Below are 22,605 nucleotides of genomic sequence, written 5' to 3'. Positions count from 1 at the left end.
GGATGGGTGATTCAGTGAATAAACAGATGAACATGATGGTTTTTTTTCCCCTTGATTGAGTTTCAATTAATGGTTGTGTATTTTTACTGTCAATTAATTTAATTTGCTTTGTGGAGTACTTGTAATTATCGGTGACATTTAAAAAGCTGTGATTGTACACGAGAAAACAAATACTGTACCAAAAATTCCTCGAATAAATATGAAATTCTATTGAAATCATTTGTTTACATAATTTGAACAGTCACAAAAGAAAAAAACAGCCGAACTTCATTAAACGGCTTACACTCGACTGTGTCATCTTAATCCGCACATTTTATTCGAAACAAACGAAGCGAATTGAAATAAAGCCCATTTGCTTAAACCGAGCGTTAAATAAACGCGTTTCTGTTCGCTTCCCTCCGGAGTTTTTAAGCCAGTATTAAAACGAGGATTTCCAAAAAGAAAAACGACGAAAAAAATTGTTCAATCAAAGTGAAACTTAAGTACCCACGAAACAACGCCCCCTTATTAATCCCATCAGACTCCCACGCGCCTAGAGGAATTATCAACTCAACAGGTTGTCAGATCGCCCGCTGGCATCCTTCCTTTCTTCAATAAATAACGTTGAAGGCTCCCCGGTTGAGGGACGTTATGATGAATGTCAGGAGGACGTTACAGTGGGACTTCGAGTTTGACGGGGTGTAACTAGAGTGACTTTTTTTTCCTATGTCTCAAACATTTTTTTTTGCAATTCCGTCGTGAAACTACTTACTTTTCCTGTCATTCTTGAACGACGAAACAGCCTACTTTTCTGTACGAAAAATAACAGAATTGAATAGCAACACATTTCAAAATAAATGCTGAAAAGTTCTACTTTTCAGCACTGAAATGGGTGCTGAAAAGTTGAACTTTTTAGCACTTGTTTCGAAAAGTAACACTTTTCAACATTTTTTTGATTTAAACGATTTATTGACAAAACACATGAAAATTCGACTTAAAATTTCACTCAATGGGTGTTATTCTAAATTGCAAAAAATGTACGACTCGTGCTGAAAAAATCCTCTTTTTGCAACTTGTTGCATAAACTACTATTAAAATTCTTTAAGTTTGTAGTTAAAAAAACATAAAATTTATAAGTTTCACAATCTTCAAGTTTGTTACGTACCCTCACTGCCTTCATTACCGTTCTGCGTAATGATAAGAAAGGAAAACATAAAGTGAGCAAGGTGAATGAAAGAAGTCTCATTCAGGGATTTGGCGCTTGGCACACAGAGAATAAAAGAAGGAACGTCTTCCTTACGTTGATTGTGCTTTTTTGGGGGATGCTTCTGAGACATCCTTATTCATTTTTTTTCGGAGGGTTAGCTTTAGTGGGACAATTTACTGCGTGTATTACGTGTAGGAAAATATAGAAAAGAATGAGTTAAAGGAGGGTGTTTTTCTTATTGTTGTGTGGGTGGAAGGATGTATGGAGACTCCAATGGAGAGTTAACTGAACCGTTTTACTTCTTATTTGGGATATTCAGATTAAATAATATAATATTTCTAAACAGGATTCGGTCAAAGATAAATGAAAAAATATTCATAGAGTTTTGTAAAAAAATCTTTAAAATTGATTTGAAATCAAATTTCAAAAGAACTCTAGTAAAACAATATCATTGGGCTAATGTCGATGTTTAAACAAAGAGTCTATCCTGCTCGTTCCTAATGTAAACATTAAATGACGTGAGCAAGATATATTCTTTGTTTTCGCTTCAATATTGGCCCATTTACATTGTTTTGCTTGAATTTCTGATCAATCAGATCAGACACCAATCTTCGGCAAAAACACCCATTTTTTTTATTTCACTTTGTGTTAGCTTAAAGTTTTTGATGTGTTTTATGGTACTCAAAGATACATCTTTTGAGTAATTTTTTATGCATGATGGTGCAATATCTGGTTCCAGAGATATGATTTTTGAAAAAAAATCTAATTCTTGAAAAATATCGAAAATTCGCGAGAAAAAAAATCAAAAAATCATTATTAAAAGATAATTAAATCTGCAATTGAAAAGCATTTTATTCCAAGTAGGCACCCTGAAATGAGGAAATTTATCTATTTGTAGACCTTTTGAAAAGTTATGCTTGAAATTTGAAAATTTTTAAAAGAAAAGATCTGAAAATTTCACTAAAGTCTGTGAAATTTGTAGGAAACTGTTTCAGTTTTCGAACATATTTTTTCATGGTTGGCTTTTCTTCGTAAAGTATTTGAAAAAAAAAATATAACGTAAAAGTGACTATATCTCCTAATTTTTTTCAACTTTATCAAAAAACCGGTAAAGTACTTTTCGTTTGCAATTGATTTAGCTTTTAAACATAGTTTGTTTGAATATTTTTGACCATATTTTCGATTTTTTCCAAAACTAGTTTTTTTCCCATGGAATTATATCCCTGGAACCAGATATTGGCGCATTGACATATAAAAAAGATTCCAAAATAAAAAAAAAAACACGTATTTTGGGAATCCAATTCTATGTTTCAAAAAGTGAAATAAAGAAATTGTAACTATTTTTTCTGCATAGTATTTAATCAAAATTATAACTTTGCCGAAGACTCCGAATAAATCAGAAAATGCAAACTAAAGATACATATTTTCATTTATTTACGAAAAAATAATGAATTGCTTCTTTTGACAAAGGGTAATAAAAGGAACAAAGGTAAAAAGTTTCATCCAAATAAAAAATTACGAAAAAGTCGGTTCACGTAATAGTAGAGTGCCAAAAAGCAAAAAAAATGTTTTTTCAAATACCATAGACTTTAACTGTATTGCCTTAAACTTAGACTTTTAATTATCTATATACATCAATTTCCCACGAAAACAGCATGGAAAAAAACAAAAGTTCTCAGATCGGGGTCAAAATTTGTCTGACGGTTCCCTGGCCGAATTAATTAGACCCGTATTTTTTTTTGTTTGACCATTAGGGTGACCTACGCCGTGTTAGGGTGGTCTGAAAAATGGCAATTTTCGTCGGTTTTCGCAAATACAACTTTTATCGAAAAATCATAACTCCTCGCCATTTCAACCGGTTTCAACTGTCTTATACGCAAATGAAAGATGATAAGTTGGCCTTTCAAAGAAAAATAATTAGAAGTTTCGAAAATCTAGCCTAACATATGAAAAGGGCGTATGAAACTTTAAAATGCCGTTTTGACGGTGTCTGGACCAAAGAGCCTATGTCTGGAAATATTTTTATCGGATTCCCGATTTTACGTAACATACTAAAAAATGGGAGGAGTTCCTTAACAGGATTCCGAAGTTTGGCATTTTTTCGAAAAATCGGCCCCGGCAAAATCAAATGGCGTCTAGGGCGTCGCGAGGCGCGACGCATATCTTTTTTGCCGGGACCGATTGTTCGAAAAAATGCCAAACTTTGAAGGCCTGTACCGAGCTCCAGGGTGCTCCAAATGTCAATGTTGTATATACCAAAAGATGCGCAAGGATCTGGCCTACACGCCAGTGATGTTCTTGGTAAACGCATTGGTGGCCAAAATGCCTCAAAAAGTGACATTTTTGAAAAAATCTTTTTTTACGGGTTAAATCCCATTTAAAATTGAAGGGCGGAGCGCCAGCTCCTGTTACGTCCAATCAAGCTCATATTTTGGATTTGGATTTTGGACTTAACCGGAACAAACCCTTGAATGCCCGCCAAAAAGTCATTTTTGTTACATCCTAATATATAACAAGCCTAACCCGACAAACTTCGTTCTGCCTTTCATTTGTTGACGTTTTTGGCTTCAGCCTCCTGTGATCATCCCGTAACTTTTTCCATACAATTAGCCGATGCTCCGGAATCAGTTCCAGAGTGGCCAAAGTGTCAATTATTTAGCGTATAAACCTTCCTTGGGCTTATACGAACTCAAAGCAACAAAGAGCACCTCTATCCGACGCTCCGTATTGAACTGATTCGCGTTCGAACAAAACCTTCGAAATGTTTTATATATATATATAGAAGATATATATGTATATATATAGAAAAAGTTGTTGATAAAATGTTATGAACATTGCTTCTGAGAATAAAGCTTATAGTTTTTTTTTTATTAATATCCTATGAGCTGCATTTGCAATGCATTGCTTTCATTTCAAGTGTTGTAACAAATTTGTCATTCTCTGCCAACTCACACGAAATCAGAGCAAGTTGCACAAATACATAAATCGAGCAGGAGTCATGGCCTGCTTTGATTTTAATTACATCAACAATTTTCAGCAGAACAGCTAATTATCGCTGATGACAAGTTTGTCAACAAACTTACAAATCAAGGATTTCAAAATGACTCAGCCGGATTATTCCTCATCTACAGATGAGATTGACACGATCTGGGATCAGTTCAGTGATCCTTTGGTCATTGACGAAAGCTTCGGTCAAGTCGAAGATCTGGAGAGTTTGCTGATGGACGTGCACGGTGAAACTGGGTCCAATTTGTCTGACGCGGCACTCATGGGAGGTGTCCTCAACTTGGATTCTTTGGACCTACTGGAACTGCTGGATGACGGTGAATCAAGCCCGGAACCGCTGGATGACCCGTTCTGCAGAGTGTTCATGCAGTTTGGACCGGAAGCTGCTTACTATCAGTGCGATACTTGCTCGTTGATATTTGATAGTATTGAAAGCATGTTTGAGCATTTGCAGGCGGAGCACTTTGTTATTATTTAACTAAGAAATATAAAAATCTGGGAATTCCCCAAATTTGTTTGTTTTCACTATAACCGTATCTAAGAGCAATAAATTACCTGTGGATTATACCTGCCTCAACTACTTAGCTGCTTGTTTAGAATGTACTAACCTGAAGTTGAACAGGTACTCACAATGGTCTGTATAAAATGTTGCACGCGGTGTAGTTTCGACATCAATCACGCTCAACTATCAAAGCTAATTAGAGAAAAAAAACCATGGAGTTCTACGGTACCGTCCTCTCAAGAGCCCAACGTGTCCGTTCCGCTCAGGTCTGCCGAACGTGTCTCCAAACTGCGAATCTAATGGACATCAGCGGAAATGAGCGCTTCCTCAGTCTGCTCTCGGAAGTCCTCTCGAGCAACGTCCAAACCGAACAGCGACTTCCGGTTTTCATCTGTGAACAGTGCCTCAAAATGCTGGAAGTCACGTTTCACTTCAAGTCGCTTGCCCACCGAACTAAAACCATGTTCACCAGCTACATCCGGACTGGGACGGTGTGGCCAACGCCGACCAAGCTGCAGCACCAGGAGTACATGTCGCCGACGGTGAGGAAAACCCGACGACCCGTTGCGGATCGTTCCCGGCTGGCGTCGATCAAGCGGCGGCTGTTTGAGGATTCGCTGATCGTCGACGAAAGTGCCGTTGAGGTCAGTTGTTTGAGTTTTATTACGGAGGACACGGATTATGTGATGGACGTCGAGGAGATTGAAAGTGAAGTTGTGGTAGAGTGTGAAGTGCCAATGTTCAATTTTGGGCTGGAGATGTCGGCGTACTATGAAGAACCTACGGTGGAGTGGGTGCAGAATCCGGTGCAGATGGAAGATGTGTCCTGCGAGAATTATGTTGAGATTCATGATATGGAATCGTTTCAGTTGCTGTTGAATAGTATGGAAGGGTTGGAGTATGAGTTGCTTCCTTATGGTATTGAATAATTGGTATAAAAGGATGTATCCTGGAATTGAGAAAAAAAAACAAAATTAAAACACTTTTCATAATTGAGATAAGCTTAGGCATAAAAAAACACACACAATGCAAAAGGCAAATGATTGTAATTACAAATAAAAATCACAGACTTGACGAACAAAAACTATTCTTTTAAAATGTAACTTCTCCCTTAAAAAAATCTGTTCCACTCATCATCGAACCACTTAAAATTGAATTAATAAAGCACAGATTCGCCCTGACCCTACCTTGTCATCACCATCCTCCCTCCAGGCCAATTACAAGCCCTCGGGTGATCAAATTCACACAGCTTTTCACACCCTCATTCTACTGTCAGGGCTACAATATTTCACGCCATCATCAATCAATTAGGTGCAACAATCCGATTAATTTCCACATCCTCTTTCTCCCGACTTCTCCACTTTCAGCAGAAGTGACACCAGTTGGACCCACGTGGACGAGTTTCGATGGGCATCCTTCTGTTGAAGCCCCACGTCGTCGCCGTTGTCGTGTCTCGTAATGGTGAAAGTGGTACCGATGTTTGACACTAGATGTCGTTAGTTGAAACTGGCACCACCGGACCAATTGAGAGTGTCATCGGGTGTATGTGTGCGCTGTAATTAAAAGTGATTGAAGTAAAGTGAAGTGAAGTGTGTCGATCGAGTTCAGGAAGTTCAGGAGGAATCGCAAAATGATGTCACAACACTTGAACTCGATGCTCGAGCATCTCAAAATGGGCTCGCTGATGAACAAAGGTCGTAACAACAATAGCAATGGGAGTGCTGGTGGTGGTGGCGGTGGCAGTGCTGCCAGTAATGGCAGTGCAAGCAACGGAACCGTGGCGAACCACATCGGAAACGGGCTCAACAATAATAACAACGGAAGTGTCGGGTAAGTGGCGTGGCGTTGGAAATTGGACGGTTATGTAGTTTGCATGATAGTTTCATATCGTTGCCGTTGTTTTATCCTGTTGCACATTGTAGTAAACACCCGTCTTGTTCTCTACACAAGTCTATTTTTAGTTAAATTGAGTTAGGTTAATAAGTATGTTTGCAGATTTCAAAAAGTGAAATCACTTCGCTCCGAACAGAATATTGTTGTCTCTTCAGATTTTGTTTAAATTCAAGTTTAACGCTATATTGAAACCAGTTTCGTTTTTAGTTGTTCTGGAAGGTGCTCTATAACTTTTCAGAAGACAGTATGGTGCTAACCTGCTCCTTAAATAGAAATAGCGTATCTTGAACGTGTTTATGCTCGAACCCAATAGAAACTAAAAAATTGTTGACTTGAAAAAAATTGTCTTGCAACGTTTCGAAGATTTTCTAAAGACATTTCCAAATATGTTTTAAAAAATGTCTTAGACCCATTTTGAAATATTTTTTCATTTTTGTGATTTTGTTTTTTTTTTCATAAGGCCGTTGCAAATATATTTCAAAGTTTATGTCGCACTCTTCTTCAAATTCGGTCAGAAAAATCAGGGGGCAAAAAAAACAAGAAGCTTAAAAATTTAAATGGTCTAATCAACTAAAAACTATTTCAAATGCATTTTCTTAATCGCAGGAATCATATTTATTTTTTGTTTGTGTATTTTTCCGTCAAACAATATTTTAAACTTTTCAATTTTTTTTTTGCATTCACCAGATTTTGCACTATAGCGCAAATTAAGTATTTTTTCTAAAACATTTGTAAAAATGTCGAAAATAAAAACAAATAGAATACAATTTCAGTGACAAAAAAATGAACTTGAAAAATCATGTTTTTTTGTTTCTGTTTGGTTAAACCAAGAGCAATTCTCTACGAAATCGGTCTTTTTTCTTCAATTTTAATTTTTGTATTTTTTAATCCGACTGAAACTTTTTTGGTGCCTTCGGTATGCCCAAAGAAGCCATTTTGCATCATTAGTTTGTCCATATAATTTTCCATACAAATTTGGCAGATGTCCATACAAAAATGATGTATGAAAATTCAAAAATCTGTATCTTTTGAAGGAATTTTTTGATCGATTTGGTGTCTTCGGCAAAGTTGTAGGTATGGATATGGACTACACTGGAAAAAAATTATGCAAGGTAAAAAAAATTTGGTGATTTTTTTATTTAACTTTTTATCACTAAAACTTGATTTACAAAAAAACACTATTTTTAATTTTTTTTATTTTCTGATATGTTTTAGAGGACATAAAATGCCAACTTTTCAGAAATTTCCAGGTTGTGCAAAACATTATTGACCGAGTTATGAATTTTTTAATCAATACCGATTTTTTGAAAAAATCGAAATTTTGGTCGTAAAAATTTTTCAACTTCATTTTTCGATGTGAAATCAAATTTGCAATCAAAAAGTACTGTAATGAAATTTTGATTAAGTGCACCGTTTTCAAGTTATAGCCATATTTAAGTGACTTTTTTGAAAATAGTCACAGTTTTTCGTTTTTTTTTTAATTAGTGCACATGTTTGCCCAGTTTTGAAATAAATATTTTTGAAAAGCTGAGAAAATTCTCAACATTTTGCTTCTTCGGACTTTGTTGATACGACCCTTAGTTGCTGAGATATTGCAATGCAAAGGTTTAAAAACAGGAAAATTGATGTTTTCTAAGTCTCACCCAAACAACCCACCATTTTCTATCGTCAATATCTCAGCAACTAATGGTCCGATTTTCAATGTTAATATATGAAACATTTGTGAAATTTTCCGATCTTTTCGAAAAAAATATTTTCAAAATTTTCAAATCAAGACTAACATTTCAAAAAGACCAAACATTCAATATTACACCCTTTTGATATGTTAGTCTTGATTTAAAATTTTTGAAAATGAATGTTTCATATATTAACATTGTAAATCGGACCATTAGTTGCTGAGATATCGACATTAAAAAATGGTGGGTTGTTTGGGTGAGACTTAGAAAACATCAATTTTCCTGTTTTTAAACCTTTGCATGGCAATTTCTCAGCAACTAGGGGTCGTATCAACAAAGTCCGAATAAGCAAAATATAGAGAATTTTCTCAGCTTTTAAAAAATATTTTTTTCAAAACTGGGCAAACATGTGCACTAATTTAAAAAAATGAAAAACTGCGACTTTTTTCAAAAAAGTCACTTAAATATGGCTATAACTTGAAAACGGTGCACTTTATCAAAATTTCACTTCAGTACTTTTTGATTGCAAATTTGATTTAACATCGAAAAATGAAGTTGAAAAATTTTTACGACCAAAATTTCGATTTTTTCAAAAAATCAGTATTGATTAAAAAATTCATAACTCGGTCAATGATTTTTTGCACAACCTGGAAATTTCTGAAAAGTTGGCATTTTATGTCCTCTAAAACATATCAAAAAATAAAAAAAAATTAAAAATAGTGTTTTTTTGTAAATCAAGTTTTAGTGATAAAAAGTTAAATAAAAAAATCACCAAATTTTTTTTACCGTGTATTATTTTTTTCCAGTGTAGTCCGTATCCATACCTACAACTTTGCCGAAGACACCAAATCGATCAAAAAATTCCTTCAAAAGATACAGATTTTTGAATTTTCATACATCATTTTTGTATGGACATCTGCCAAATATGTATGGAAAATTATATGGACAAACTAATGATGCAAAATGGCTTCTTTGGGCATAACGAAGGCACCAAAAAAGTTTCAGTCGGATTAAAAAATACAAAAAAAATCGAATGACCGAAATCCTAGAGAACTGCTCCCAAATAAAAAAATGTAATAATTTTGAATAACAAGCCATATTTTAAACATTTGACTGAAAAAGTGTTTTTTTTGCAATCATTAGTTTTCAAAAAAATGAAAGATTTGACAAAAACAAAAAAAATTGCGAAAGAAAAATTTAAAAAAAAACTCATACAATTGAAATTTGGAAGCCACCGAAAGTTTGATTTTGCAGTTTTTCGATTTTTAAAAATAGTGACCATGAGTGACCATTTCTAAAAATACTTTTATTGAAAAATTCAGAAAATTTGCTATAAAATTTCACGAATGTTTCATGTTTTAACATTGAAAATGAGACCATTAGTTGCTGAGATATCGACATTAGAAAATGGTGGGTTTTTTGGGTAAGACTTAGGAAACTTCAATTTTCCTGTTTCTTTTAGTGTTTTTACTTTCGGTGGCTATATCTTGAAAACGGAGCCCTTTATAAAAAAAAATATGTAAAGTACTTTTCGATTGCAAAATCAATTTAACATAAAAAACAGGTAAAATTTTGTTTTCTATGAAATTCCGATTTTTTTCAAAAATCACTCCTTTTTAAAAAAAAAACATAACTCTGCGGCAGATTTTTTTACCGTACTTCTCTATGGCTCAAAAGTTGCGGATTTTTGTCCCCTAAAACAAATCAAAAAATCTCGAAAATAAAAACAATACGTATTTTGGGAAATTGAGTTTTTGTAAAAAAAAGTTAATTAAAAAATCGGCATTTTTTCCATGTACCTATTTTTTTTCTCAATAGTCCTCAACAATACCTACAACTTTGCCGAAAATTCACTCAAAAGTTACAGCTGTTTGAATATTTACGTACCATTTTTGTATGGACAGCTGCCAAAATTGTATGGAGACTTGTATGGGTGAACCAATGACACAAAATAGCTTCTTTGGTCATAGGGAAGGCCCCCCGAAAATTTTGAGCCAAATAAAAAAAAAATACAAATAAAATCCATTTCCGGTTTTGGTAGTGAATTGCTCAGGAGGGGGTGTCAAAAGCCTTACATGTACAGAAAAAATAGGTTGCGGGGACATTAATTTAAGAAAAAAATGACCTAAAAGATTTGTTCTCTGAAAACGAATGATGTGTTCATTATTGCTTATTTCCAAAATTGACAGTTAATACACAGAATAAGATATTTTAAACATAGAAAAAAGGATTAACGTGTAAAATAATTTGTTTGATACAATGTTTTTTGAATTTCTTAACCATCATATTTTTCAATCGTTATAGTATTTTTAATTATAGAAAACAAGCCTTACCCGACAAACTTCGTTCTGCCTTTTTTTCGTTTGTTGACGTTTTTTTGATTTTTTGCTTATTCAGCCTCCTGTGATCAAAATATGATTTTACGTAACTTTCTCCATACAATTTACCGATGCTCCGGAATCGGTTCCAAAGTGGCCAAAGGGTCAATTTGTTAGCGTATAAACCATCCTTGGGCTTACACGAACCTAACGCAACAAAGAGCAACTCGATCCGACGCTCCGTATTGACCTGATTCGCGTTCGAACAAAACCATCGAAATTTTATATATATATAGATTAGAATTTAACTAATCAATCTACCTCCACCAAGCAAACCGGTGTAGGTGATGCTCCCCTATACGAATAAAAAACTCGATGAAAGTCCACTTCTCATCTTACTGAGAGGATTGGAGCATGCAGAAATAAAGAAAAAATAGAGAAGTTTTGATCTTTTGATCTTTTGTTTAATTTAGAAGTTCAGTAGTGTTTTAGTAATTTGTTAGGTATTTGTAATTTTACTTAGGTTTTTAGCACCTGAGTGTATTATTTGTTATCATGTTTAAAAAGAGACCGTAAGTTAATGCCAATAAAACTGTTATATCTTATACATTTTTGAAAGGGCTGAAAATCTAATTTTAGTTATTGACTATTTTTCAGTTTATCTTAAAAAGAAAAAAAATGTAAATTTGTGTTTTTGACACTGTTGAAGAAGCTTAAATATGAACACTTGTTTTTTTATTTCATTATCTGCTATTTTTGATATGATTTTTTTCTCTCTTCCCCAGCACCAACACAAACAACAACAACAACCATGTGACGGGCCTCAAAACCCCGGACAAAAACGGTTCCGCCGTGGCGGCGGTGGACGGATTCCCCGACCATCGACCGCAAGCCCCGTCGGAAGTGATCAAAGTGACACCCAGTGACACGGTGCCTCCTCCCGTAGTGATGGGTGGTAAATCTGGCCACGGCGATGGTCATCACGCAGTGAGTGGCCACCGGTTCGAACCGGGCCGCAAACGGTGCAGCATTTCGGTTCACAGTCAGCATAATCAGCACCTGCCCGGTGGCGACGGGGGTGGTCCCGGTGGGGGGTCCAACGGGGATGCCATCCGACCCGGGGGTTATCGTGAACTGTCGCCGCAATCGTTGCGAATCCATCGAAAGTCCTCGCACGACATTCGCATTCTGGGCGCGGACGGTGAGACGTTGCATGGGTTCATGGAAGGTGGCAAGATGCCCAACGTGGTGAAACCGATGAAACTCAAGTGTATTAGCACCAAGGCCGAGTCGTACGACACGCTGCACGGAAGGGCGCTGGATGTAAGTACAGTTTGGATACATATTTGCTGGGTGGGCTTTGGGAAATGTGCGTGTTTTGCACGTGGATTGAATGATTGCGATAGGGGAATAGAGTTGGTGACGCATTGACTGAATAATATTATTCGGGAGGATCAACACGGGTCGTACTGAAATGGTGCCATGGCATAATGAAATCCAAAATGTTCGACAATAATCATGTAATTCCATGATATTCAGTTTTGGACATGTCTTTTTGGTGACGTACGCAATTTTATATTTATTGCTCAAGAATCTAGATGATATGCACATTTGCATTTTTTAAATCAGATTAACGTTTGATACGATCTTAAAGAATATGTCAACAAGCAACTGTTTAAAAAATAATTGTTCATGATGGAAGTGATTTCTGGATATTGGAAGTGGTGACAGATTTTGTGTTAAAAATATGTAATCTCTCAACAGGAATTCAACTAAATTCATTTGTTTTAATTGTGAAGTTATTTCGTAATGTGGGATAGAATATGTACACAAAAATCGTCAGTTAGTCATCAAATTGTTCGCTGCATTGCAGCTAGGAAACTTCTCTCCTTTTCCAACAAAGATGTCTACATTCATCAAGCAACCAAACTTCACTCTACTCGACCGCATCCTTCGCAGAACAACCAGCCCAGCCCCGCGGGCCACGTTGTACATTATTCATTGAGATAAGCAAAAAGCATCCAACGAGAAGTCGAAGCTCTTGCCTATCTCGGCTAATTAAAGCGAAACGCCTCCATTCACTGGATAGGCTTGGATAAGGGATTATTATTAGGAAGATTTCATCTAAATCTTTGGCATCATTTGGAAATTTGGTTCTTTAATAGAAAGTTTTTTATTTGTAGATTTCAGATAAAATTTTACGATATTTCAGAAATAAGATTTTTTCCCGAAAATCATTCTTTTTGAACAGATTTTCTGTGAAGCAATCGTTCCCTACCCAAAGAGTTGCTTCTAGCAAAATTAAGCCAGCAGTAATTACGGCATTATTCGAGCGCAGGAAAAGTATATCTGTTCATGTTAATGTAATTATGTAGATAAGGCCAGCGTTTTATTTAGATGTTCTTTCGGTTCCGCCATGAATTCGTAGCCACTGCCGTTGAATATTAGACGCCATTTGCGGAAAATCGATTACCCTTTTCCTGATAAAAATGTGCTTAAAATAAGAAATGGCAGCCCCATTACCTTGGCACATTCTCTGGTACCGTTTATCGCATCAAAATCGTTTACTCGAATGTAAACATATTTTGCCATCGACCGAAGTCAAATGTGAGATTACTCGTCAGAGTGCGTGAAAAGCCATTTGTTTTGAAAGAACGACTTTTCTTTTTTTTTCGTCGATTTCTTCTTCAGAACCGTTTACGCGACAACGTCGCTGGCACGTGCCCCGCTTTGCCTCCGGAAAACAGCTAATAATTTGATCAACGCGCCGATATGGAAATTGGAAAACTCTGTTCTTTTGTCGTTCGGTGGTGTTTCGGGGCACGGTTCTGAGTAGAGGAAGGGGTCTTATTTTAGATTTTGTTTGTGTTTTGCAAAATCTTTGATTTTACATGTTAAGTTCAATGTTTTTTGGATTTTACATTTTTTATCAAAATGAGAATGTTTCAAAATTATGTCAAATGTTTATTTAAATGAAAATTTTTTTTTTGACACAAAAAAAATTGAATCAAAATAAAAAAAAATCACTTCAAGCATAAAAAATCAACAGTACAAAATTTAGTCGAAATAGGAGAAGTTCTCGTATGTTAGGCAGGTTAATGATTTCCATCCAATTTTATGATTTTCACCATTTAAACTCTTTATTTTGCAAAATTCTGGATAAAAACATGCTAGCTCACTTCCATCTGAGTTATTTATCACTCGATTTCAATTGAAAACTCCTTTTAGGAGCGTTGATTGCTTGTCAAAGTGCTAACATTTGGGGCACGATTGATTCACCAATTAGATGCTGAATAGTACTTTTCAGTTCTGTTATTTTTGGCGATGAAAAGTATGCCATTTCGTCATTCGAGAATGATAGGAAAAAACAGTCTTTGGATATTTCACGGTTTTTAAAAAAAAATCATAACAAATGTGTATTTTTTAACCCTTTACTGCTCAAATTATTTTTCGAGGTTTTTATTTTTTCCTTGTTTAGGAAGTCTATTTGAGCAACTTTTGTTCTACGAAAAAGTTTATTTTTCTTGTTATATGTTTTTCTTGTCCCATTTTTGGTATTTTATTTTGCATTTATCATGTTTAGTTTATGTTTGTTTCTGATAGTATTTGGCTTATTTATGCCATCACCTATCATTACTTTTTGCCGTTTTAGTAGTTATGTTCTTAATATTTTCCAAAAACCTCCATTGAAAAATACCGGGCTGGATGCATGCGCGTCGACGACAGCGCTGCCCAAGCGGTGGGATTTTGAACTAAAATTCATTTTTCGCGTACACCAATACTATCACAAACCGCGGTGAGATTGAGTGTACAATACATAGAAAGAAACGTCAGAATAGGGCCGAATGCATTTAACCGACTTTGACTGAGATCTCTGATAAAGATTTGACCAAGGGGGTGGTGCCAGAACAAAGAGTCAGTAGACTCGTCCGTCACCAAAATCTTACTAGCCCACGCAGTTGTATTCGTGAGTAGTCCCTGTCTGAAACTACACAGAAAAAAAAAGTTGAATTTTGGAATGTTGAAAATTTGGTAGGTTGAATATTACTTCTTTTTTTGAGTAATATTACATAAAAAATGTGTAAAAATGTGAACCTGATGAATATTCATCAAAAACTGATGAAAATTCATCATTTTCTGGGGTAAAATTCATCATCTGTCACCATTTCCTGATGAATATTACCATCATTTTTTTTACTGTGTAGTCCATGCGTTAGTATTTGTGAGTAGCCCCTGTCGAAATTTTTTGGTGTTTAGTAGTGTTGTAACCACAAGCACTTAATTGAAGTAATAATTCAGTACTAAATCAGAACTGGAATGTTTTGAAGTAGTAAATAAGCTTTGCGAATGCGCCTAAGTACCAAGACTTTGCAGCATTACAACTGGCATTAAATCACCATTTACGACCATGAAAATGTGCTTCAAAGCATTTGATGTTTATCAACAAAGTAACCCATCGATACGGGAAACATTTCAGCCAGGCACGCTCTTATTGACTTTTATCCTTCTCCCGACATACCGTTCCAATAAGCGTGCGGGCTAAGGCGCAATTCCCCCAGTGTACATCAGTTTTATTTTTGCGTGAACTGGGTTCAATTCCCGCTGACTGAAGTGTTTTTTTTTGTGGAAAACTGCAGCCTGTAATGAAGTCAATTTTTTCAAAACATATGCCCTTAGCACAAAGGACATTATCAAAAGTTCTCTGGTAAATTGAATGACTTTTCTCGCAAGCAAAAAGCTGCTTTCCGGAAGTCTGATACACTTTGTGAAATTTTGCCAACCGTGAAACCAAGCACTCCTCGGAAAAACAGTTCCCGTTAGCCGTTAGCCAATACTTGTCCCTATTATCCTCAAGCTTTCCGTAATTGATTGCACTGCAATTACTGGCTGGTCGCAGTTTGCTGAGTGACTCGTCAATAATTTCCGTCCAACGAAATGACAACGGATTTTGCTCATGAACCAGAAACTCGAAACAGCACAAAGAAAGTCTTCCTTAATGTTCGATGCATCAACCACATCGATTAAAACTTTCAAAACAAACACTCATTTCAGAATACATCAGTTGGCTGGCGCGCATCCTGGAGATCGACGAGAAAAATGCAAGAATAACATCAAAGTGTCACACTCACACATGAAACGAAAAAAAACAAAGGAGGCCCACCACCAAGTGTGTGTGGAGCAGCTGTTCTTTTTTTTCCCCAGCCTTGACGTCGATAAAGCAGTTTATTTTGTTCGAGCTTTCGGTGAAGTATTAAATCAGCATCACTGTGCGCCACTTGAAATATTTCTCAAGGGAAAAGTGCTGATGAAATGTTTTGAAGCATTAGTTGCTGGTATTAAATGCCAATATAATGCTGATTTAATGCCGCTATTTAGTGCCTCGCGGTTACTTGGGTAATGTTTTGGTTTCGTTAAAATGGCAGCCTTAACATAGACCTGGATAAATTTACCGAGAATTTCGGCGAATTTGACCGAAGTCTAGGTTGCGTGTACAATCACTTTTTCATTTTTATGCTTGATTTTCACATTTTCTGCTATAGAACAATACCATTGTCATTTAAATTGTTGGAAAATGCGTAAATGCATAGTTTGGGGCATAACAAAAATTAATGCTCAGCTATTTAAAAAAATATATTGGAAATGTTAGTGAAATACATAGTCAAAGTTGACCCCAGAAAAATTTACATTTTTAAAAACATTGGTAAAGTCACTTAATTTTATAGAACAAGTCAAACTTCCAACTCTATTTTTTTATAAAATTTTAAAAGTTCTTCGAATTTTTAAATCGAAGCCCGCACTTTTCATAAAAAAAGTTGTTTAGAATTAGTTTTAGAACAGCAAAATTCGTGTATCTTTCAAAAGATTTACAATATATTTACATATTTACTAAGAATTCTTAGTTCAAAAATTGCTCCTTTTCCCCTTCCCGTCCTTTCACAGACCACACGCACCCTCAAAATTAAGCTCGTAACCGAATTACGACTTTGCCGACGAGTTTAGATATCGCTGGCTGTGGTCATGGGACGTGGCGTGACTATTCCACTCCAAGGGGGAAACAGAGAGAGGAATACTGTATCCATCTGCGGGTTTTCGTGACGGGGAGTGAACCGTCAACACGGTCTTATTATTTTTATTTCCTCCTACCAGAAACCATCCACCCGCGTGAATCACACGGATGACGAGATTTTCACCCACCAAAATTGCCTATCTTTAGGCGCTCTTTGACGCAGTCGACGCGGTGACGAATGGTCACTGATACTTAATAAGGGGGCAATTTTTGGGGGGAGGAATGGCCCTTGGTCGTCAAAGTGAATCCGGGAAGCTCCATCCTAGATTTTTTTTGGGCACAGTTAAAAATTTAAAAAAACAGCAATTTTAATAATCTTGAAACATTCTTCTTAATTTCTTGAAGTGCTCAATTCCTCTTGGAGTTTCACGTGGTGAGAGATACTAAAAATATCATTTTGTCAGAATGATTTACCAGCCGTTTTGAGGAAGATTATGGTTTTACGTGCTCTCATCGGATGTGGTTGTTATCTTTCGTCGGGGGTTGTCTTGCAGGTTGCCTCCTTATACAGAGCGAAACTCACTCCGATGTAGCTTTCGAGCTTCCGGAAGAAATGAAAACGGAAGTAGGGCATCACCATTAACATAACGAATGTAAGCGAATCCATCTGTTGGACGCGGGCCAGAAGGTCGGCGCTGCTGGTTGTGAACAACAGCAACGTATCATCATATAAATCTAATAACGGTAATGTGCGGAAGTTTACGGATTTTTTCGGCGATGATGGTGAACTGCTGGGATGGCCAGCTGGTTATGAGCTTAACTCAATTTAAAATCGTTTACAGGTTTTGGGAAGGGAGGTGGTTTTTTTGTTTGTTAAGAGATTTTGATAGCAGACACTGATTTTAATTTGCTTGCTTAAATAAGTATTTTATTTAACTCCAGGAATCTTCTTTACGGTTTTGTGAATGTAAATATGATTTTTTTTTCAATTCTTAACAAAGATTTAATTTTTTGTTTGGTTCATTTGAAGTACAAATTTACATTTTTTTATGTAATTTTACGCAAATTGAAGCGTAGAATTTATATGAATGAAATGACAAAATAGTTAAAAATTACGTCGCATATGTAATTTTACTTAGTGTCAGGTGTAACATATAATTTTAAGGATAAAATCTGTTTCAAAGAATGTGCAGAAAAAATGTGAAACTGCTGAAATTTTCATCTGTATTTTGGTGAAATTACAAGGTGGTAAATTTACATGTTCATATTTTGAGTTTAGTTTAACGTTAAGGATATTTTTCCAATGCTTCAATTTCAAGCCAACAAACCCCATAGATTTAATGAAGGCAAAAAAGTTTATCTGGATGCTTCTATGTTGAAAATTTACTATTTTTTTCAGAAAGTTCAGGATCAATTCTAGCTTTCTTTTTAAAAAGTTTCTGTACTGCCCATGTTCGCATAAATGTCCCATATGCATTTTCTGCAAGTTGAGAAAACGAGCGTTAAAGTTTAAAACGTTTTGTCACTTTTTAAGGAATTATAGAGCATTATACTTGAAGTCTGTTTTTTGGACGGTCGGAGTACACAAAATATGATACTTTTGTGTGGTTTCCCCGATTATCCACTTGAATTTTGCTCTTTCATTTGTGAAAAAAAGGCGATGGGACAAGTATTTAAACATTTTTCACCCTGTCCTTGAAAATGTTCAAATACCTGTCCCATCCATCATAGCAAACCTGTCATTGACATTTGTGGAAAAGTTGAATCGGAACTTGATATGGCCGGATTAAAGTTAATTGCTGCGTATGGGGGCTCATCTGAGGAAGAGGAGGAAGAACCATCCGGTTCCGGTTTCGGAATCGTAACGGTCAGCGAATGTCATAGGTATTTTTTTAAATTTAATTTGAAGCGAAAGGAAAAAAAAATCTTATTTCACTTTTAACACTGGTAGTGATGAACGAACTGGCCGTCCAAGAACCGAGACCATTACGGACTCGGATGATGATATCCCACTCTCTTTGGTCCGAGCCAGAAAGAGGACGAAGAAGGAGCAGCGTGCGGAACTTATAGCGAAACGGCGACGCTTGCAGCACACCGTTAAAAATAACGACTGTTCCTGCCCGAACAAATGCGGAGTTAAAATTTCAAAAGACGACCGAACTGAAGAAAATCTGAGGTTCTGGAAATTAACAGAAGCCGAACAGGATGCCTTCATCCGGTCTACGGTACGTCTGGTCCCGTTGATGAGGCGCAACAAGTCGAAGTTTATGGACGACGAGAGCCCGAAAAAGAACCACTCGTACAAGTTCAGCTTGCAAACGGCGGCCGGAGATCTTTTGCCGGTATGCCGAAAGTTCTATCTGAACACTCTCGGTTATTCGCAGGATTGTGGGTAAGCATTTTAGAAACTGCTTTAATCCATGGTATTGATCTGGACCATTTAAATCTAGAAACATAGTTTATCGACGTATCAACACCGAGCTGGCTCCGCGGACTCTTAAACGAGGTCGCTATTCGCGGTCCACGGATAAAAGGGACGCGGTACGCAACCATATACTCACTTACAAACCAACGGTGTCGCATTACCGACGTAAGCACGCTCCGCAAAGGTTGTACCTGCCCTCTGATCTGTCCGAAAAAGCCATGCATGCGGATTTCCTGCAGTCTCAGAACCTAACCGTGTCCTATGAGTTCTACTGCAGGAACGTTCGTGACATGAACATCGCGCTTGTAAAGCTTGGGCATGAGCAGTGCGAGTCATGCGTACATGCTGACCTCCATCAAAAAGAAATGAAGCACGAAACAAGCACAAACCCGGCCGGTGAGTGTACGATCTGCGACGACCACCGTAACCATCTGCTGCATGCGAAAACGTCGAGAGTTGCCTACAGGGAAGATGGCGAAAAAATTATCCCGAAAAGCGTGGTTTTGTCGGCGGATTTACAGAAGGTAATTATACAATTTTATTTTAAAATATTTATGTTAAAGTTTATATTAAATTTATGCTTAACTGTGCAGGTGATCCAACTGCCTCGACTGGAAGGGCTGAAATCGGTAGTGTTTTCATCAAGATTGCTTGCGTACAATGAAACTTTTGCGCCCGTTGGTCTGTACGCGCGTAAGCTTCCCACGTTGGCATGTGTATGGCACGAAGCTACCAGCGGCCGCTCGGCGAACGAACTAATAAGCTGCTTTCACCGGGTGCTCAGCCATTACAGCGACATGGAGAGTGTGACTATTTGGCTGGACAACTGTTCGTCGCAGAACAAAAATTGGAATCTGTTCCTTCACCTCATCCTTTTGATAAATTCATCCAAAATTCAGGTGAAGGAACTTATTCTAAAGTTTTTTGAGAGCGGTCATACCTTTATGTCAGCCGATAGCTTTCACGCCGCTGTGGAGGGCCGAATGAAGAAATCACCGCCGATAACATTCCACGATTTTGAGGAAGTCGTGGCAACGGCGAAGCGGCAGGTTGATGTGCTGACAATGGATGCTAAGCACTTTTTTGCTCCTAAGTTCACCGTGACCCCGTATATGCTGAGCAAATGCCGCCCTCGGCCGTACATCGAGCAGATCCGCCGCGTCGTGATCAAGAAGGGAAATTTTATGTTCGTGTACAGTGACACCGTTCAAAGTGAGGGAGAGCTGAAAGCTTGTTCGCTGTTCAGCAAGAAGAACCAAAAACTTGTGAGCGAACACAGTTTCGATTTGGAAACAGCCCTCTCGAGACAAAAGGAGCCGGTCGGCATCACTCCGGAGCGAAAAAAAGCCCTGCTTAAGGCAGTACTTCCTTTAGTAGAGCGGGAGAAGCAGAAGTTCTGGAAGAATGTTTCTGAAAAATGATATTTGGTTATACTGTTTTTTTTTTGTTAATTGGTTTGTTAATGGTTTGTTAATGGTTTGTTTTTAAATGGTTACAGCTTGTTACTCTTCGTGAAATATAAAAATAACCTGCTATTTGTGTTTGATTCAATATTATTTCAAAATCACATATATGTAGCTCAATTTTGCTATTTTGATTAACATCGAGGCGCTTCTGAAAACTGCAATAAAAAAGGCTACCTAGAAGATTTTAAACATTGCACCATCAAAATATGATCATTTAAATCCACAAAATAAGGTAAATAAAATGCAATAAATCATATAAAGAGCACACTTAACTAGTACCTAAACTCCTTCTGAACCTATTACTTCGTTCAGCGCTCAATTTTTAATTAGAAATACCAGAGGGACTGATATGCAAACATTTTCAAGATGGGACTCAAATGTGAACATTTGTAAGATGGGACAAACAAACCATGCGTTGATTTCAAAATTTCTAGAACAAAGTGTTCATGATGATAAGTGTAGCTTAAAGTACACCTAAAAAGAGCACTATTCCAACATCTAACTCAAAATCGACAAAAATGCATATGGGACATTTATGCGAACATAATAGGTAATCCAAAAAGTACATTTGTTAATATGTTGAGTTCTCTTCTTTACCCACTCTTCTGTTAAAAATTCCAAATTTTAATCAGGATAAAATTGTCCTATTGGATTAAAAATAGAAAAGTTTACGACTTTAAGTGTTTTAATCCACGCAGTTTAAAAATATATGTTCATATTACATGGGAGAATGTTGATACATTTTGGCTCAGTAAAAAATGTGTAAAATCTCCTTTAAAAATATTTAAATATACATCATTTTGTGTGTAGTTTTACATATTTCACATGAAATTGAGGTAAACTTACATAGAAAAGAGGTAACATTGAAGAATAAAACTTTCATCTTTACAGAATATATCTTTTTTCTGTAATTTTCATGTTTTTTTTAAATAATGTGTTCATTTAGTCTTGGATTGTCAGGCATTTTTTGAAAGAGAGGGAACATAAATAATTGATATGGACTTTAATTACAAAGAAATAATTTAATAAAGTATCTAAAAAAAATTAATTCTCTAAGTGCCAATATCTTTTAAAGAAACATGTAAAAATTAAAAAAAAATAGGAAAGTGGTTTAAAAAATATCACTTTATTAAATTTCACACTTACAGTAACACCTTAAAAATTTTAATATTTACCAACCTTAAACCAGAAAGGTTCAAGTCGCGTATTGAAATGAACCATTTCCCAACGGAGGCAGATCCTCCCGGCCGCGGGAAAACCGGGTCGCTGTCAGCAATTTTGTGCAATGTTAAGGAGTAGGACAAACAGAAACCCGCATAAATACACAACTCTGTGTTCTACATAACTCCGCACAATAGCCGGCTGCTGAGGTGGGAATTCTTCCCGGGGAACATCAAGAACGCGCAGCCGGCTTCAGATAAAGGTCGAAAGCCGGCAGTGTTTACACTTTCACGTTGCATTTTCTGAGGTGGTTTTTCCCTACTAACTAAAGCGGTCTGGGGGAAATGTATGCCAGTATGGTACCAGTAGATTTATGACGTTTTCCTCCACCCTCAGCGACCCTTCAGCGTGTGTCGTTTAGTCGTCGTGATTTTGCCCATTCAACAGATTTGCCTTTCAAGAGTCACGTGATGAGTGCAGACACAGAGCAGTTGTCATTTTCTTTGGGGGTAGTGGTTTTTGTACTGAATATTCAAGACATGGCAAAATAGCTACCGCGAATAATTTAAGCCTTGCGCTTGGGCGTAATTGTGCCAATGTTAGAGTAGATGTCGCAAAGGAACTGAGTTAATTGCTTCTCGGGGTTGAGGAAGGTGGTTGGATCTTGTTTCTTGGAAAACTATGTCTCATCGTAATCATCATCAACTTGGTTCCACGTGGTGAAAAGAGGGATTGGGTGACAGCTTCCGATTAGGTTATGGCACTGTTTGTAGGGTTTCTAGTGTTTTGAGGCATACATTCAGTTTTGTATATATTTTTTCTAAAGTTTTTGTAAAAGTTTTTGCATTTCTATCAATACTTCAATACATTACAATACATCAATACTCTTTGATTTGTATATTTTTATTTGTTGGCGTAAGTATTGCAAAAAAATATATTCAAGGCAAAACTAGAACAATCATAAA

At 36.6% G+C, this 22,605-nt stretch overlaps 2 protein-coding genes across 5 annotated transcripts in view; both read left to right on the top strand.

The window, feature by feature from the left end:
- Positions 1-22,605, top strand: part of LOC120432426 (nitric oxide synthase) — a 168,758-nt gene that overhangs the window by 38,207 nt on the left and 107,946 nt on the right. For 2 of the 4 annotated variants that reach the window (XM_052707336.1, XM_039597631.2), the window contains exons 2-3: positions 6,065-6,524; positions 11,367-11,904. In XM_052707336.1, the coding sequence (XP_052563296.1) occupies positions 6,325-6,524; positions 11,367-11,904 (738 nt within the window). In that variant the 5' untranslated portion in view covers positions 6,065-6,324. Of the gene's footprint in view, positions 1-6,061; positions 6,525-11,031; positions 11,154-11,366; positions 11,905-22,605 lie in introns of those variants that run through there. The other 2 variants (XM_052707337.1, XM_052707338.1) reach the window with 2 other exon arrangements.
- On the top strand, positions 18,034-20,548 carry LOC120432425 (uncharacterized). Its single transcript, XM_039597630.2, has 4 exons — positions 18,034-18,472; positions 18,540-18,980; positions 19,039-19,537; positions 19,607-20,548. Exons 1-4 carry the CDS (start codon positions 18,366-18,368, stop codon positions 20,432-20,434), a joined length of 1,875 nt encoding a protein of 624 aa, XP_039453564.1. The 5' UTR covers positions 18,034-18,365; the 3' UTR covers positions 20,435-20,548.

This window comes from Culex pipiens, chromosome 2 (assembly GCF_016801865.2).
Source record: "Culex pipiens pallens isolate TS chromosome 2, TS_CPP_V2, whole genome shotgun sequence".
Lineage (NCBI taxonomy): Eukaryota > Metazoa > Arthropoda > Insecta > Diptera > Culicidae > Culex > Culex pipiens.
The sequence above is the reverse complement of the archived record's forward strand: the minus strand, read 5'-3'. Positions and strand labels throughout refer to the sequence as shown.